Consider the following 19,530-nt stretch of genomic DNA (forward strand, 5'->3'; position numbering starts at 1 on the left):
GATCTTGGAAATTAACAAGAGAAAGATGAAATATAAGCAAAAATTCAGCAAACTCCTGGCAAGGCATGGAAATAGGAAAAATGCAGTGGACCAATAAAAAAATGTGAAAAACATTCAATCTCAAAATAAGCAACAAAATGCAAGTCAAAACTTTAATGAGAAACTTCTGTAAAAAAATAAATAAAAAGGGAGTTAAGTTCTTTGTTCCCTTGTAATCCATTTAGTTTTGGCTCTGACCTCAAGGAGGGAGACACACATGCAAATAAGCATGTGTGATATAGAGTGAGCATGACAAGAGCATGTGTGTGACAGGGAGACAGCAGGGAGGAGTGGAAGAGGACATGCTTGGGTAGAGTTTGGAATGATGAGCTGGGTTCATTAGATGTGAGTTTTTGGATGGAAGGAGCTGCCTAACTGGCAAACTTCACACACATAGTCCCTTGAATGTACTGGGCACTTTATACAATATTTTGTAAGTAAAAAGAGAAAGGGGATTTTTATCAAGAAGCAAAGGCACAGAGTAATGAATACAATTTATCAAATGAACAAATGCAGGCATGAATGAATGAACTAAGTTGGTCAGGGGAATATTAATATATCTATTGAAGAGCGATCAAATGACTAGCCTCCAAAGGGCAAAAGCAAGGATTTGATCATCTTTTTTTTTTTTACTTCCTGTTAACCATTACCATACACATTATTATTAGCAAAGAAAATTCTGGATCTAAGCACATTCTGTTATTCTAACATTTCATCCAAATCGGCAGATCCAAACACCCCCAACGTGGGCCTTTTCCTGGCCACTAGGCTCTGAAAAGGGCCATCTTTGCTACACCCTGGGACATCTGGACAGTTGCTTCAAATTTCAACATTTGTCATCAGCATAAACATTGTTTTTTCTGGCTATTAGGGAAGATAATCAGAAATGCTATAGGAAATATGTGAAAATGTTACCATTAGTTGTTTCACAGTGGTGAACTTCAGGATAACTTATGTTCTTTGTACCTATTAGTACTTTACAAATTCTCTGCAATAGTTCTGAACTGCTTTTATAATGATGAGAAATAAATCAGTTCAAGAAATACTTGAGATTCTTGTGGGGGAGAACTGAGTTTAGAAAATTGTGAAACTAGTTAGAAATCTTCAAATTACTTAGAAATCTACTGAGTTGTCACTTGGTGGACAATTTAAAGGGATGGTCTAGGGTGGTTTGACCTTGGGCAGAAGCTGGTTTTAAGACCTGCTCCATTCTAAGATATTAAAATAGAAAATGTTTAAATGTTACCTTAATTACAAAGCAGTGCCAACAGCAATTTGTTTGCAATTAATTTTGTGTTGTCTCCAAAGCTCTAGTTAAAAGTGTTTTACTTGTTGCAATAAAATTTCTATGTCTCTTAACCCAGCTTTTTTAACTTATGAATTTAATTATGAAGAAAACTGCCATTACTAAAGCCTTCTTCTTAATCATGCCTGTGTTTATGACAAGAAAAAAAAAAAAAAGTCTGTTGCCACGGAAATTTTAGTGTCAAAGTTTTAACTAAGGCTGTACTGAAGTGTTCTGAAGTGTAACGCGTACTGAAGTGTAATGTGAAATGAGTCTTCCGTAAAGAGAAACTTCTTCCTTAAAATATTTTTTTAAAACATTGAAATTATGGATGGGAGATGGCAAACCCCATTCTGCATAACAAGCAGTCATGTGCAAAGTTCTGCATATATCTTATTTTGGAAAAATCAAATAATTTAAAATATAACTGGGGAACTTTTAATTCACAGGAATTACACAGGAACACCATCTCAATTAAACATTCATTGAGACTCTACTATCATTAAAAATTAATATTGTCAAAGATTAAATTTTCTAAAATTGGGAACATGTATAGTTTAACATTAGTTTCAAAATGATTTTTAATCGTCATTAAAACCCAAAATAGTGGAACCAGATGCAACTACTCAGTTACAGTTGTATAATGAGAACAGAATTTTAACTTGTATTTAATAGTTATTTACCTACAGGTATGCTCATAAACATACAAAGTTCACTGGTCAACAAAATGATGCATTTGTTTTTAATTGATGAAATGTATCATGTATATGAAAAAGTAAAGACCAGTATAACAAACACCCAGCTTAAGAAAAACTTTATAATAAACACAAATGAAACCTGTGAGTGTTCTTTCTAAACCTCATTCCCCCATCTCCATCCAAGAGATGACCACAAGCCCAAATGTGGTGTTGACCATTAATCTGTATAAAAGCAATATTTTTAGAATATACATATGCATCCATAAATACTATATTATATCATTTTCCCTGTTTTTAAACTTTTTATAGTGGCATCTTCCTATGTGTATCCTTCTGCAACACTTTTCTTTTTAACTTGTTTTTGAAGTTATGTCTAGGTTGATACATGTCTTTTTAGTTAACTCATTTACAATAGTATTCTATTATTCATTTCTTTATAACTGCTGTATGATATTCCATTGTATGAATACACCATTATCTATTTATCCATTCTCCAGGCGAGGGATACTCAGTAGGTTTCCTTTTTGTTTTTTCTTGCTATTGTAATCAGTGCATCAGTGAACATTTTTGTACAACTCTCTCTGGGCACTGGGGTAGGAGTTTCTTTTGGAAATATACCATAAGTATTTCAAATATGAGAACATGGCAAAGGCTATTGGGTCCACTGTTTTCTCCCTCCAACCCACAGTTAGGGGCTTGTCTAATCCTATGGACACATAGACATTATTTTATTTTTCCGCAGATGGAAGGCATCCTTGATGACATTATGTATAGTCATGTAAGTTTCCAGGCTTTATGAACACCCTGTAGATTGTGAATTTAATTATGAAGAAATTAATTAAATTCACATTGACAAACAGTGACGTGCCCAGACTCAAGCTGAAGAAAACTCAAAGCAATGTGAGGTAGGGTCACACCCTTATAACACCCTTGGTTTAACGTTATAAAATTGTGCTGTGAACACATAGCAACCCCAATACTGTGTGTCAAAAGGCACTACTAAGAACCAAATCAGTGGGACACCATGAAGTGCTCTAGGAGTTCTGGTAGGTAGACATTGTTATATCCTGTCATTTGAATCAGGATTGAGGAATTTTCATTACTTTGTTATTTTCCTGGAAGGAGAAGGGTAATGCAGACCAGAGGCAAAAAAAAAAAAAAAAAAAAAAGTTTCTAGTACTTTTCCAGAATTGTACCATCATTTTTTTCCCTGCAATTCAGTGAAGGAGAACAAGTCAACTGAGACGGAGCAGGTGTAAAGTGCCTACAGGTGAACTAGTGAACTGAGACCACTACATTTAGGTCCTAGAATAGCAGGCAGGTGGTCAATTTCTAAAGCCATCCCTTGGAGACTGATATGGAGAAAGATATGGGAAGCACTGGAGTTTTATTACCTATCACTTAGCTGTGGGTGCTGGCTCCTACTCCCCCCTTCGCTCTCTTTCCTCTTTCCTCTCTGTTTCCCTTCTCCCCCTTTCATTTACCTCCCATCATTCTCTGTTACAATTAAAACACAGAGAAAACATTGCAGGTGTCTGCTATCCAGCATTTTCAGATAGTGTATATTGCATGGGGAAAAAAAAGCAGTTGTAAATTGTGTAATTTGGTCTTTTAAGAAAACTGAAACACGTTTCTGGAAATAAGCACATCTTTCATCCTGATAGATTTTGAATTTTCTTTTTGTTTGTACTTCAGCTCAGTTCATCACCATTTCCCCACTGCTTTACACAGAAAGTTTCAGCCTCAACAAGTGACTGTTATTCCTATTTTAGAAGAAATGGATGATAGCTTAAAATCTGGAAACTGTGAATGCAGAGTTTCGTGCAGTTTTAGACAGTGTTTCTCTCAGTCAAAACAACACCTGAGAATAACAGTCTCTATAAGTAACTGTAAAAGTGGAGAAAAAGTAAAAAAATGTGCTGCAAGCTTTCTATAGTAGTTGAAAGGTTCTGCCTTCCCCAGAGGAAACCATTCAATTGGTACAGATAACATTAGGGTTCCCCCATGTTCTCCAGGGTATCCATTCAGGTCCAGGAGTAATTTGTAAAAACTTGATCCCTGGGCCGATGATGGGTATTCCACTTTTAGCCGCAGTTCAGCTGTGTCTTTTCTTCCTTGACGTTCAAGTTTCTCAGAGCAGTGGAGTGGGTGCAATGGCAAAGGAAGCCAGCCTGGCAATTAAGAGCTCAGCTTCTCTAATCAGGCAGACCTGGCATTTAAATGCTGGCTCTACTTCTGTGATTATTGGGCAAGTTCATTAACTGCCTCAAGCTTCTGTTTCCACATCTTTAGAATGGGGTAATGCTCTATACATCATGGTCATAATTCTTCTGACAACAGAAGGAGATGATTCATTTGTAGTACTTAGAAATACAGTGCCTGGCATGGTGAATGCTCTAGAAAGGGCAGCCAAGAGTGGTAGTGGTTGTGATGGTGGAGATGATAGTAACACCTTTCTTCTCTGTGCCAGTTTGAAACTGTTATGGACCCCAGAAGACCTATGATATTTTAATCCAATCTTGTTGAGTAGAACCTTTTGATTGAGTATTTCCATGGAGATGTGACTCACCTAACTGTGGGTGAGACTTTGGATTAAATTATTCCCATAGAGGTGTGGAGCCCACTCATTCAGGGTGGGTCTTGATTAGTTCACTGGGGTCCTTAACAGCCAACACAGACACAGATGTTGAGAGAGATATTTTTGGAGAGAAGTTGGCCCCAGAGAAACTAAAAGAGGACCCCCAGATGCTTAGAGAGAAATGCCCTGGGAGAACAGGCAAAAATGCACAGGAGCTGAGAGGGAGAAGCTAAGAGAGCAGAGCCCAGAGGCATTTTGGAGAAATCCTTTTGGAAACAAGAACCTGGGAGCAAAGGACCAGCAGATGCCAGCCACGTGCCTTCCCAGCTGACAGAGGTGTTCCAGATGCCATCAGAAAGTACCCTCTTGTTGATGCCTTAGTTTGGACACTTCTGTGGCCTTCGAACTGTGAATTTGCAACCTAATATATCTCCTTTATAAAAGCCAATCCATTTCTGGTATTTTGCGTAATGGTAGCTGCAGCAAACCGGAACACGCTCCTTTTATTGTCCCATAGTGCCATCTTGCCTGGGTTACAGCCATCCAGCTTAACAGTTTGTGACAAAGAATATAAGATAGGCATATACATTACCTGGAAATTAACACTAGGTTGATGAGATGGGTCTCAGTTATTCATTATGCTATATTTCCATACCTGTACTTGGTAAGTAGGTAATTTTTTGTGTCGTCCTTGCCCCTGGAGGCTAAACTTTGAATAATAAATTAAACTTCCCCTGTTGAGAAACATAAAGCCCTTCAAAGCATTCTCTGTTCTGGCAGAGAAATTTATAAATCCAGTTACTGGACTAGAGAACTGGGAAGCTGTGCCAGTTTGTATGTACTATGTCCCCCAAAATGCCATTGTCTTTAATGCAATCTTGTGGGGGCCTACATATTAGTGTTGATCAGGTTGGAACCTTTTGATTGTTTCCATGGAGATATGACTAGTAACATCTTTGATTAGGGTATGACCTGTTGATGGGATTATTTCCATGGAGGTGTGGCCCTACTCACTCAGCTTAGGTCTTGATTTAATTACTGGAGCCCTATAAAAGCTCAGAAACAGAAGGACTTTAGAAAAGCTGCAACAAGAAACTTATTTTGGAGACGGCTGTTGAAAGCAGACTTTTGCCGACATTTCGGAGAATGCCCATTTTGAAACACAACCTGGGAGCAAGCAGACGCCCGCCACATGCCTTCCCAGCTAAGAGGTTTTCTTGATGCCATCGGCCATCTTCCAGGGAAGGTACCCTATTGTTGATGCCTTACTTTGGACACTTTATGGCCTTAAGACTGTAACTTTGTAACCAAATAAACCCCCTTTATAAAAGCCAATCCATTTCTGATGCTTTGTGAAATGGCAGCATTAGCAAACTGGAACAGAAGCCCTCATTCTTTAAGAGTCATCTCTCTCTGAATGGCTTTTCTGCTTGAACCAAATTTTATTTCTTATGAAGGAAGAGTCATCAGGCAGATTTTTTTCTGTATTCACTGGTACTTTTTTTGTTCTTTTCTCTTTCTCTTTCACTGTAACATGGTTTCCTACTGATCTTCTTGACTTTCATTTCTTCTCCTTCCATTGTGTCCTGCATACCTGTCTTCCCTGAAAGTCAGGCCATCATTTATTCATTTATTCACACCTTTCACTCATTCAACATTTTTAAAATATTTGCTAGTGCCAGCAACTCATCACTTCTCTCCTTAATCACCTTTGTAATGGTACCCTATCATTTACTGAACCAAATTCAGACTTTTCATTCTAGTTCCAGCCTTGGGGTTTGTTGTTCCCTATCAGGACTCAGTTCCAGATAGGTTGTATGCAAGTTCTTTGCACATATACTATAGCCATCTTCATTTGCATCCCTCTGTTCTCCTACGGCAAATTTTCAACCCTCAAAATTCTTTTTATCAATAAAGGCCTTGCTCAAGTCTTGATTCCTCTATGTAGTATTCTAGGATGATTGTAGCTTGATTATTTCAGGACTTTGGAATTTCAAGGTTATGTTAATTAAAAAAATCAGGGACAACATGAGGTTGTTATTTTTTTCTTTTATTATCAAGTAAGAGCACTTCATAAAAGAAAGGCCATTTTTAACAACAGTAGGAAGTAGGAAATTAATAATCTCAGAAAAAAAGGGCAAATGTTAAACACATTTAGCTTAAGAAAAAATCATTTATATTGTCTTTATTACTTTTCTTTTCATTTTACCGTAAGTATCCATTCATTGCCCAGCATGTGTAATACATTCATGTGTGGCATTGTTAGATAACAAAGTGAGTCCAAAATGCATGGTTCTCTTCCAATTTGGCAGGGAAATGATACTCCTAGCACTCCAAATATTACTACTTATCAGGCATTGTGCTAAACATCTTATTACATTACCCAAATAGTTTGATCTAAACAGCAATCCTGTGAGATGGATATAATTATACCAATTCTACAGGCGAGGAAACAAAGGCTTAAAGAATTTAAGTTACTTACCCAAAGTAGCAAAACAAGTTAGTACTGAAGTTAATATTCAGATTCAGGTTTATATAATTCCAAAGCTAAAATTCTATGCAATTTTGCTCCTCAAAATTATAAAAAGTGAAAGGCCTAATTTGCTACAGATTTATTCTCAAGCTATGAAGACAAACTGCTAAAGTTGAACTGACCACCTGTTGAGGTTTAATCCAGCATTTCTCAGCTTTGGTAGTGTTGACATACTGGGTCAGATAATTTTTTGTTATTGTGGCTGTCCTGTGCATTATGAGACGTTTAGTAGCATCACTGGTCTCTAACTACTAGATGCCAGTAGCTTTCGTCAGCTTTGTGACAACCAAAACTATCTCAAGACATTGCCAAATACCACCTGAGGGGCAAAATCGCCCCAAGCTGAGAACCACTGGTTTAATCCAGTCTTGCACTACGGATATCTCTAAAGACAACTCAAACATAAACTACCAGAAACATGAATAGTTGCACTGTGCATTACATATTTTCCATGCATAGCTCTGTAAGATAGTTTTCATAAGCAACAGCATTGTCAATTAATTCACATATAATTTAAAACATTCCTCAAAACCCTACTTTTTAAACAAATTTAGCTTGCGTAAAAAAATGATTTTGGTTTGTTATAAGAGGACAGTTCCTAAAATGTATTTCAAACTGAGAAAAACCATAATTAAAATCCTCATAAGGTTACCATATGAAGAATGTTCATGGAATAATCGACACTATCCAATTGAAAAGGCTTCCTCCTGGTATGATACAGCCATTAGGAAGATCAAAAAGTCTCTCAAGATTCAATATAGATGGCAGCGAGATAGCAAATGGAACCTGAGGAAAAGCACAAAAGTGTTCATGAAATTCATTGTTTAAAACTGTTGACTGAAGTAATGTTCGTAACATACCCAAATACCAATTCCACTTAATAATTTTATGTGAAATATAATTAACTCCTGCCTAAGATAAGCCCCAAAGTTTCATATATCTACACTGCTAAAATGTTACATATATCATTTTATAGCCTATTAAATTCATAGACTGCTCTATAAACCAGCAAACATTTCTAAAAATATGGACCATTTATATTTATATAATCATCATACATGATTTTAAACATAGGGCTTCTGGCCTCATTCCTATGAAATGCTTTTTTTCGTAACAGATTGACCTGTTGACAAATCTTCTCCTTCCCTCAGTTTGTGTATGTCCTGCCACAATGAGAGGGGTACCCATCAGTGAGTGAAGTTTGGAGCTCACTATCCAAAAGAGGCACTGGGTGACCGTGACCAGGGACAAGCATAGCCATCATCATTCTGAACAGGCTGAAGGACGGAAGGTAAAGACGCTTTTTGTGGTCACAGCATTTATCATCTGACCAGGGGAAGGACAGGGAGGAGAGAACAAAAATGAAGGAAAGGAAATGAATGTTTACCGGGGACTCACTTCATGCAGATTTAGATAAATATTTTGGAAGATGGATGAGCAAATGCCACGTAGATGGCCCACAATGAATTAGATGCTTGTGGGCCTGCATCCTGGTAAGAAATTAGAGGACAGGTTTTATTAATTTCTTGTCTATTTGTTAAATGAACCATCTATTCTTTTTATTCTCAAGAAAGCATAATGAACCTAAAAGTAGAAGCTCATTTTCATTTAACTTTTTCTTCACTTTATTAGACTTGAAAAATGACAGAAGTATTATAACACTTTCTATAACTTCAAACAATCAAGAAGCAGATACATAAAAAATTACTAATATTCCCCTTCCTCACTCAATCCTGACGTAATCAGTGTTACCAGGTTGGTAGTATCTTTTTCAGTCTTCATACAAATGCATATTCCTGTGAGTTTTCTTTTTTCTTTTCCTTTTCATCCTTTCCTTTTGTGCTTTGTTAATTAGGCTTATGCTATTTGCTTTGTCAATTAAAAACAGGTAAGAAAAATCCCTCCTTAATCAATTCAGGGTGGCAGAACAACTATATAGAAGTTAGGAGTATGCACTCTGGAGTAAGACTTCCTGGTTCAAATTCAGACCTCATCACATGTCAGCTATGTGAGGTTGGGTGAAATACTTGATCTGTTTGAGCTTTAATTTCCTCATCCATAAAATGGAAATCATAATAATTCCTATATCATATTGCTGTTACAAGGACTGAATGAGTTCATACAAATATAATACTTAGAACAGTGCCTAGACCATGACAAACACTAGATAAAGGCTATGTATTGTTATTATTATTGAACAATAATCCCTTTTAATGGCTATGTAAGAATTTACGGGGTGGCTGTATCCTAATTTATTCAATCATTCTTCATGGAAGTTATTTCTAGTTACTGTATATGCTTCTCTTTCTCTCTCTTTCTGAAAGAGAGAGAGACAGAGAGAGAGACATCTTTGGGCAGAGGTGCTTTTATTTCTATATTACTGATTCCCCAAAGCGGTTTGGATTAGTCAAAGGGTATTTATATTGTACATTTTCACAGTTATTGCCCATTTGTTTTCCAAATAGGTTGTGGCAATAAACACTTCAACCAGCAATGTGTGAGGGCTTTCCCATACCCAAGATATCATATTATGGGATGTTATGAATCTTTTTTTTTTTTTAATTGCTATTTTTTTAATTCAGAAAAAATAATGGGAAACATTTTAGCAAGCTAATCTTAACTAATTAATATGTCAAAACTACATCTATTTACCATGATTATTTTGGCTGTATCTCATAGCTATTTAACTTCACAGAACACTCAGTCCATTATATGGTAATTAAATATCTCATATCCAATTCAATATCCTTTAGCATATGATTTTCAGAGTAGCATACAAAGAAATAATAAGCTTAAAGTATTTGTATTTTCTTTTGTGCTTTATCTCTTTTATTATGGAATTCTTCCCATGTTAAAGATCACAATGGTATGAGACAAAGTGACCAAGTCAGCATTACTTAGCATTAGAGTGCTCTTTATGACATAATTTATACACTAGTTACAAGTAGAGCATTTTGGTCTGTGACCCTTGTCATTGAACCTTCAGAAACAAGTAGCCATTTGTCAAGGGATGAAGATTAATTGCTGAGTTTATTTATGGAGGCCACAAATGAAAGCTTTGGATCAAGAAAACAAAATAAAAATAGTTGTCACCCAGGAGTTATTAATCCTTGTTTGTTCTCAGAGAACGCATATTGTCCTAAAATATCAGGACCCACCCTTGTGTTGTCACTCCTCCCTTTTTATACACTCCAGGCTTTTTAAATCCTTTGGTGAACATGTCAAATACTTCAAATTCCAGCTATTTCTATCACGACAAATCACAGCAGTGTCTATTTTCCTATTGCTGAACATAATTCTTTTAAGTAAACTTTTGATTGAAGTATAACATAAAGGCAGAAAGAGGGAAGAAGTCCTAAGTGCACAAATTGATAAATTTTTTTTGCAAATTATGTAACCATCACCCAGGTCAAGAAATAGAACATGATAAGCACCTGAGAAGTCCCCCTGGTGCTCCCTCTTAGTCACTAGCCCAACACTCCCCCCACCCCACTTCCCCAACAAATTACCCACTATTTTGACTTCTATATCAATAGTTTAGTTTGAGATGATAGATGATAGATAGATAGATAAATAGATAGATAGATAGATAGACAGATAGACAGATAGATAGATAGATAGACAGGCACACATAAATTACAGTATATAAACAATCATACAATATGTACTACTCTTTTCTGTCTGGCTTTTTTTGCTTGATGCTATCTATGCTCCTGATTCATCATGTTGTTGAGTGTAGTAATATGTTCATTCTTATTGATCTGTAGTTCCCATTACATGAATATATCAAATTTATTCATTTTCCAGCTGATGAGTTTTGGGGCTGTTCCTGTCTACTAAAGCTGCCGTTATGCAAAATACCAGAAATGGATTGGCTTTTATAAAGGCGGTTCATTTAGGTTACAAATTTACAGTTCTAAGGCCATGAATGTGTCCAAACTAAGGCATCAACAAGAGGATACCTTCACTGAAGAAAGGTCAATGGTTTCAGGAACACCTCTCTCAGCCGGGAAGGCACGTGGCTGGTGTCAGCTGGTCCCTTGCTCCTGGGTTCTTGTTTCAAAACGGCTTTCTCCAAAATGTCTCTGTGCTTCTGTCTCTCTTAGCTTCTCTCAGCTCCTGTGTTGCTTGTTCTCCCAGGCCTCAGAGAGGGTGGAGCACATTCTCCCGGGATTGGGGAGAGCCTGGCCACCACCCCACTGTTCTGAAGGGGTTGAGCATGTGCCCTGGAAATGGCAGCGAGTCCAGGTGCCACCAGTTGTTTGAGGAGGGTGGAGCTAAGAACAAGGTGGTCTCCCCAATACTTGGTATGCTGGAATAATCACGCTAACATTTGGAGAAAGCAAGGCCACTGTATAAGGGTGGGACTGCTGCTCTCTCAGGCCCCAAGGATAAAACGTCATTCTGTAAATGACTCTCCGACTTTGAAATCTAATGGAGTTTGCCCTGCAGGTTTCCAGAATTGTTTTGGTCCCTGTGACCCCTTTTTCCTTTCAATTTCTCCCTATGGCAATGGGAACGTTTATCCTATTAGTGTCCCTCCTTTGTATCTTGGAAGCAGATAACTTGTTCTAAGTTTCACAGCCAGAGGGGAATTTTGCCTTAGGACAAACCATGCCTGGAACTGATTTTGATAAGGAAAGGAAGTTAAGCAAGTTGAGGCACACTCCAGGGATTCATTAAAATCAGGCTGGAATTTGAATTTGTTGGGGGAAGTTTTGACAGTCATTAGAGAGTTAAAGGTTATTTTCCAAAGTTATATTTTATATGAGTTTGTGCATGCAAATTAGATTCTATAATAATGAAAGATTTTTATTACTTCTGTTCTTTTGTTCCAAAAATTCTCCTTGATTGAAGGGAAAACCACAGTCATCAAACTATCTATGATTTTTCTTGAACCAATGAGTTTTTATTTAGCATCTACTTTAGGACCTCTTCTTCTTTCTCTCAGCATAAGTGTCAGTTGCCATCTCATTGATTCCAAGTCTTAAATGAATGGGAACAAAGAGAGAAAGCTGAATTTCCACTAATCAATTTGGTTTACTTGCTCTTGTAACTGGTAAAGGAGAGACAACAACTGCCAGCTTCATGATGTGGATGGATTTAACTTCACCTCCTTCCTAGAACTTCAAAATGCAGAGAGAGCAAACCATGAAAAAGAAATTTCAAATAGCTTCAAGGTAGGAAAGCAAATACTGTTTTCATCCAGCATTCTCACATATAAGTTTCTCTACCATGTTTTCTATCTCTTCTTAATACATCACCTAAGTCTTTGAAGTTAGTGATTTACTGGATTTTGTTGGAATTGGGGAAAAACATGCTTTCCAATGTAGAAAGGATAATATGATACTAGGCTCATTTAGGAATCAATATCATGAATGACTGGTGACCCACCTATTAAAAGTTCCAGATGTAAGGGGACTAGATATTTTTGGCTTTGCTGTACTTCATATGATTAAGAGAACCCCAATGCCAGAGAGAATAGATATTATTCTCCTTGATCTATCAGAAACAGCACCTAATCCTTCCTTAGGAAGGAGAGAAGGGTGTTTATACAACTCTACCAGACCACAGGAAATTTCATGCTCTGCTGAGAACAATATTATCTTTTCATCATTCTAATTTTTGTGTTAATAAAACTTTAAATATGACAGAAACAGGTTTTTCTTTTTTACATAATATGAGATCAAATGGTCATATTGGTGAGATGGTGGAAATCAAAAATTAAATTTAAAGAAATAACATTATTACCAAAGGCATTTTGCAGAGAACAAGAAAATGGGAAATTAAAGACAGGATATAGCAGAGAAAGCATTTGCGCAGGGAATTGGTTCAAATGTTACATTATCTAAGAATAAAAGTATAGATTTTTCTTAAATCGTCATCACCACCGCTTTTGTCATCATCGCTTTATGACAACTGGTGGTGCATGGTGTTTCCTTGAGCTCTTGAGCAGAGTTTGTGGGATTTAACAAAAGGCGTTTCTTGCTCAGACACACTGTGGCACATGCACAGGAAACTATTTCAGTCAAACAAAAAACATTTCACAAATCTGCTCACATCAAAGTGGAGTCCAAAAATGTTTGAACAACAGTCACATTGTTGGAATACATGAATAGTGCCTCCAGGGGAGGAGATATGTTGAAGGAGGCTGCATTCAATGGGTTGTATGTTTAAAAAATCAGTTTTATGTTATGTTCGTAGTTTAGAATCATACCTAGTATTATACCAACTAGAGAAGTGCTCTGCCAAGTGATTGTCTTTAGGACTACGGGAGCCTTCTCCAGCACTCTTAACTCCCTGTGTTTAGGACCTCTTCTTCCTTCTCTCAGCATAAGTGTCAGTTGCCATCTCATTGATTCCAAGTCTTAAATGAATGGGAACAACAAGAGAAAGCTGAATTTCCACTAATCAGTTTGGTTTGCTTGCTCTTGTAGCTGGTAAAGGAGAGACAACATTCTGCATATGTCATCCTTCTTACCCCACCCCAGGTCCAGCAAAGCATTACTTAATGAACTAATATGGTTGACTGTCCTACCTCCATTACTAGGTATATGCTATTAATAGAGAACTATTTAAAACAACAACAACAACAATCCTTTAAGACCAAAAGAGACCCTCAAAGACAGTGAAAGTTTAGCTTGTACATGTCCAGGCTTATTCTGACTTCACAAGACTACAAGTCCCAGAGAAAAGAGCCTTTTAATTCCGACACTGTTTTGCGGAGAAAGAACAGATGTTTCTCTCCCAGGAAAGCATTCTTCACCACATAAAGAACTAATAAAGGGTGCCCCACAGGGGAAATTCCCTTTAAAATATCAAAATCTCTAATTATAACAGGAAGCATGAGTTACACAACTAACAATGAAGTGCAAAGGGCCAAAAGACTGGATACAAGTTCATGGCAAGCTATAATCAGGGATTAGAGAGGAAGAGTTAAAGGAACAGGTTTTCCTGGATAGAGGGTTTAATGGAAATACTTACATTTTATGTGCTGTAAAACGTGAATATCTCTTCCTCATTCTTTTGTGGAGATGTGAGAATATAAATTGATACAGCACTGTTATGGATGGATCATGCCCCCACATAGGCATGTTCAAGTCCTAACCCCTGAGCATGTGGGTGTGAATCCATTTGTAACTAGAATCTTTGGAGATGTTATTAGTTGAGGTGAAGCCAAACTGAATTGGGGTCGGCTCTAATCCAGTATGACTGGAGTCCTTGTAAACAGAAGACATTTGGACACAGGCAGGAGTAAGATTCAGAAGAAGGCAGATGGCCACGTGACAGAGGCAGAGACTGAGTTTTGGACTGCCAACAAGCCACTACCACAATGCTACAGACTTCAGAGAAGGCTTGATTTTGCTGACACCTTGATTTTGAACTTCTAGTCTCCAAAAAACTGAGACAATAAATTTCTGTTGTTTAGCCCAACCAGTCTGTGGTATTTGTTGTAGCAGCCTTGGCAAACTAAGACCAAGACTTACAGTTGGTCCTATTTCCATTTTAAATCAATGCTTTCATTTTCAGAGGATGATTTTAAAGTGTTGCTATCATCTTCCCCACCCCCCACCCCCATTTTTATTCTGGAAAAGTAGCTCCTCTGAGAAAAGGAGACTGCATTTACTGAGGACCTGATAAATGTTGGGATCTGTGGTTTATAGAGTTTATTTCATTTGTACATGAACCGTTATAAAGGAGGTCAAAAGAAAATGTGATTGAGCTATGGATCACATTGTTCAATGTATTTTTAATTTTGAGTGGGTGACATGTATAATGTTTTTTTCACTTCTATATTAGAAAATAAACTTTAGGCCAGAAACATGTTTCCTAGTTCCTTTAGAACCTTTCTGATTCTAATTAATAAGGATTAAGCGAGCCCTCATACATATTCACCACCATTCCGGGATCTTTATATTTTATTAGTTTAGTCATTATAGCAGGTCAGGTTCTTGGGAAGCAAATTCTGAGATGCAATTTAGCTTGCAGGAAGTTTATTAGAGAATACCCTTGGGACCAGCACCTGTGAGGAAAGGGAAGGAAGCAGGATCAGGCACAGGGAGAAGTGGGGCGGCGATGTGGTCACAACAAAGGGCTAAGCCAACCCCATGGAGAGCTTTGAAGTTGGAATGGCCCTTCCGAATTATCCTGAATTGTGGGGAGAAGTCAGGTCTTTGCACCCCCATATGAACCTGTAGCTGGATGCAGGCTTCCCCTGGGAAGGAGCCATGTCCTTCAGCAGAGGGCAATTCCTGGAGAGGGCGGAGAGCTGAGGGCTATTAGCCAGCATATTCCCAAGACGGGGAAATAAGTTCTTCAGTCCTAAAGCGGAGACACATCTGGGTGGTTGAGTACAGCGGGCATGACTATTTAATTTCGTGGTAAACTGTATAAACATTAAGCAAATGGTAGCAAGGCAAAATGTATACTAGTTTCTTACCAATACAAACTAAAAGGAGATTTAAGTAGTAATTAAGCAAGAAATCTTGTACCACATTTCCAGGTGCTTCTTTTCTGGGTCATAGTTAAAACAAGTCTAATATATTTCCAGCACCACTCCTATCAATCACTTTCTTTGATTACCCTTAGGAACACTCACCTCTCTAGAGTGTGAGGAGGAGAATTGATTAAAGAAAAGTAGGAAGTAGATTCAGAAATAATATCTTCCCTCAAGTAACATCTTCCCACAAATTTAAATATGAAGAAATTCAATAATTTCACCTGAAGTTTAATTTTTACTTGAGAAATTCCCCCATGGAAACCCTGGGACCGTCCATAAAATTTCCAAAAGCTAAAGCTGGGAAAGTGCAGACATTCAGAATGCTACTGAGCTAACAGAAGGATTAGGAGACTGATGTCAGGGGGGAGTGAAAGAATTAGATTAATATATGAAAAAAGCAGTGCCTGGCTCATAGTAATTACTACATAAATGTTATTTGTTATCATTAGTCTTCTTATTGCTGTTATGAGATCTCAAAGTAAAATATTACTCTGTCATGTGTGGGAAACCCAGATGTCAAGGTGGCTCTTCCACAACATCAAGTAGAAACAGGAATCTGAAGTCACTTGCTTCATTTCAGAATGTACATGTGAATTAATTTCCTATTGCTGCTGTAATAAATTTACCACAATGTTAGTGGCTTAAAACAACACAAATTTATTCTCTTACAGTTCTGAAGGTCAGAAATCCTAACTCAGTTTCACAGGACTACAGTCCAATGGCAGCAGTAAAAGTATGAGTAGGGCTGGTTCTTTCTGGAGGCTCTGAAGAGAGAATCTTGCCTTTTTCATCTTCTACCTGTTTCCTTGGTTTGTGGCTCTTTCCTCCATCTTCAAAGTGAATCACTCCAATCTCCCCTTCCATCATCACATAGTCTTCTCTTCTATTGTCAACCTTGCTGAGGCTCCCTCTTACAAGGACACTTACAATTACATTTAGGGCTCACCTGGATAATCTAGGATACTCTCCTTTAATTTAAGGTCCTTAATTTAATCCCATCTGCAAAATCCCTTTTTCCACATAAATAGCATTCATAGGTTCTGGAGATTAGGGCATGGACATCTCTGAGGGCCATTTTTTAGCCCACCACAATGTGTAAATAAATGAGATGGTTTAGTTAATAAAAATATATTTATATTATATCTGCTCAACAGAATTTTGGAAATTGAAGTTACTGAATTATTTCATGGCATTCCTGCAAATGCCTCTTATGCTGGAAATTATTAGTGCTCACCAAAATATATATTTTGCTCCTCTAAAGTTTTCCATGTCTTTCCAAGTTCAACTGAACCAATAGGGTACAAGCAAAAATTATGACAGCCATCCCAGATTAACTTTTAGGAATCATCACCCTAATTTATTGCCCAGACTAGGACATTTTTGAGAGTGAAAGGGGAGTATATTAACCATTACCCCAAATGAACTGGCATAAATTGTGACTGTCTCAGGCAAACCCTACTTAAAAGCATCCCATGATATCCCCTAGTCCTCTCTTCTCTGCAGTGGCACCTTTTGAGGTCACGTAGTCAAGATAGCATAGCTGCATGCTGGAGAGCTGCCCAAACCTCATACTATGCATGAGGAAAAAAAAAAAAAAAAAAACATTTATTGCCACTGAGATTTGGGGGTTATTTACTACCACATCATAGCCTACTCTTATCTTGACTAAAACACTTATAACCTGGTGAGCTTGTTCTTTCCTCATTGCACTTATGAATAGGGGAAATTCCATCAGCCTGAGGACTTAACCCACTTCAAGGCCAGGGTTTTGAATCTCTGCATCAGAGGTACAGGAGAAAACGCTGTAACTGGGTCCACTGTAGCTGGGTTCCCTACTGATTTTGCCAGGTCTGCCTGTGGGCTTTTGACCTGGGATACAGAAATGAAAACTCCTGAGTTCTGACAACACAGCATTTCTTGATGCTTTTTTATGAAGGGGCTCACTGGGCCTATCTTCTGGCAACTAGAAACAGGAGCGAAGACTTTATAAAGAAACTGGACAAAAGTTCGCTCTTTTGTAGAATGAAGACTTGCTAAAGAACCTGGACTGAAGTTTTATAGAGCAAAGAATTTATAAAGAACAAAATTGCCTGAACATTTTGTTCCTGGGACTTTGTTGCCTAGAATCAAAGCATGACAGACTTTGTTAGCTAGCAGCTCCTTCTGCAGTAGCAAACCGGAGGGCAGACCCATGTGCACAGTGTGGAAAGAATGACTGCTCATGCTGATTTCTTTCTTTTTTTTTTTTTTTAAGGAAAAGCATATTTAATTGAATTACATAAATTGGAAAATATTACATTTTTGAAATTCAGGTTTCTGCTTTAGTAGATCCAATGAATAGAGATGAGCTTTCATCCCCAGATAAACATAGCTCAGTCCCAAGTGAGCTGATAAACTTCATAGATACATTACTTAGTTTATTATAGTCACCAGGGCCTCCAGGAGACACATCTTGCTGTTTTTCTGGATAAATAAAATTCTTAGACCCAAAATTCCAGACAGTCTTAGAAGGCCAACAATACGATTTTCAGTAATATCACCGATTTCTTGGATTTAGGAAGGAGGCAAGTGATAGGGAAGGAGAACTCTCCTATCTATTGATATCTGGAAGAGCTATAATTACATTTCATAAGGTAATTATCAGTTCCATTTTAATAATTGCTTATAAATAATAAGTGACATCAACCATTATATATATATAGTTTATATTAAATTTTCAGGTATCTGTAGATTTTCATGGCCCCTCTTCATTATAAACATGACTAGATGATATTAAGACATCATCTGTCTCCATTAGCCATTACTTTCTCTTCTGTCTTCACTTTTTTATTGATACATCTGGTCTCTTTTTTTCATTCTCCCTGCTTACCAAAAAAGTCTACAACCAAGTGATATATAGTTCTGATTTGCCTAGAGGGAAAACAGAAGAATAAAAAAAATGACTCCTTACTAGGAACTGGCCCAGGACCTCTCAAAAGTGGATTTATCAGCTTATTATAATCAGAAAATCCTGGACAAATTTCAAGTGACGTTTGTATCCATACTCCTTTGGTATTACTTGTTCTCAAGATGTTGATTTCTTTATTGACATTAGTGTACATCACAGCGGCTACAAACCATTCTTACAATGGTTTATATAAATTGTGGCTAACTCACAATTTCTTATAGTCTGAGTTTAAGAATTACAAAAAGATTTCACATAAATTATTTCAATTAGCTCTTTTTAGTATTCCTATCTTCAGTTATCAGCCTTTGTCCATTAATATTAACAAGAGGATGTGAAGAAGATGGTGGGCCAGAAAAGAGGGGAGCAAGGCAGAGAGAAGAGGATGGGCAGGGTGGGTGGGGTAGGAACACCACACTGAGCTTCAGTGAAGATGCACTGCGGGCAGCTACTGTGTCAAGGACACTCACTAACCATAATTTAAATGCCAAAATAAGAAGTATCAATTACTAATGTACATAAGACTTTTTTAGTTTATTACAAAGATAGTTTAGTGGATCTAAATATGCTGAGTGGAGAAAAAGAAGGCCAATCCCAAAGGGTTACATATTTTTGATCCCTTTACATAACATTTCTGGAATGACAAAATTATAGAAATGGAGAACAGACGAGTACTTGCCAGGGGTCAGGGACATGGGTGGATGGTGGGGAGAAGGAAGAAAGGGTAGCTCTAAAAGGACAACAAAAAGAATCCCTGTGGCGATGGGAGTGTTCTGTATCTTGACTGTATTGACGTCAATATTCTAGTTGTGATACTGTGCTGTGTTCTGCAAGATGTTACCATGGGGGAAAAGTGGGTAAAGGGTACCCAGGATCTCTATATTGTTTCTTATGACTGCATGTTATATAATCTATAATTATCTAAAAATAAAAAGTTTAATTAAAAAGAGCAT

At 37.4% G+C, this 19,530-nt stretch overlaps 1 protein-coding gene across 8 annotated transcripts in view; it reads right to left on the reverse strand.

Moving 5' to 3' along the window:
• CFAP54 (cilia and flagella associated protein 54) overlaps positions 1 to 19,530 on the reverse strand; it is a 429,497-nt gene that overhangs the window by 15,426 nt on the left and 394,541 nt on the right. For 5 of the 8 annotated variants that reach the window (XM_037846937.1, XM_037846939.1, XM_037846934.1 and 2 more), the window contains one exon: positions 7,786 to 7,919. In XM_037846937.1, coding sequence (XP_037702865.1) covers positions 7,800 to 7,919 — 120 coding nt within the window. In that variant the 3' untranslated portion in view covers positions 7,786 to 7,799. Of the gene's footprint in view, positions 1 to 7,785; positions 7,920 to 8,520; positions 8,624 to 19,530 lie in introns of those variants that run through there. The other 3 variants (XM_037846935.1, XM_037846936.1, XM_037846940.1) reach the window with 3 other exon arrangements.

This window comes from Choloepus didactylus, chromosome 8 (genome assembly GCF_015220235.1).
Source record: "Choloepus didactylus isolate mChoDid1 chromosome 8, mChoDid1.pri, whole genome shotgun sequence".
NCBI lineage: Eukaryota > Metazoa > Chordata > Mammalia > Pilosa > Megalonychidae > Choloepus > Choloepus didactylus.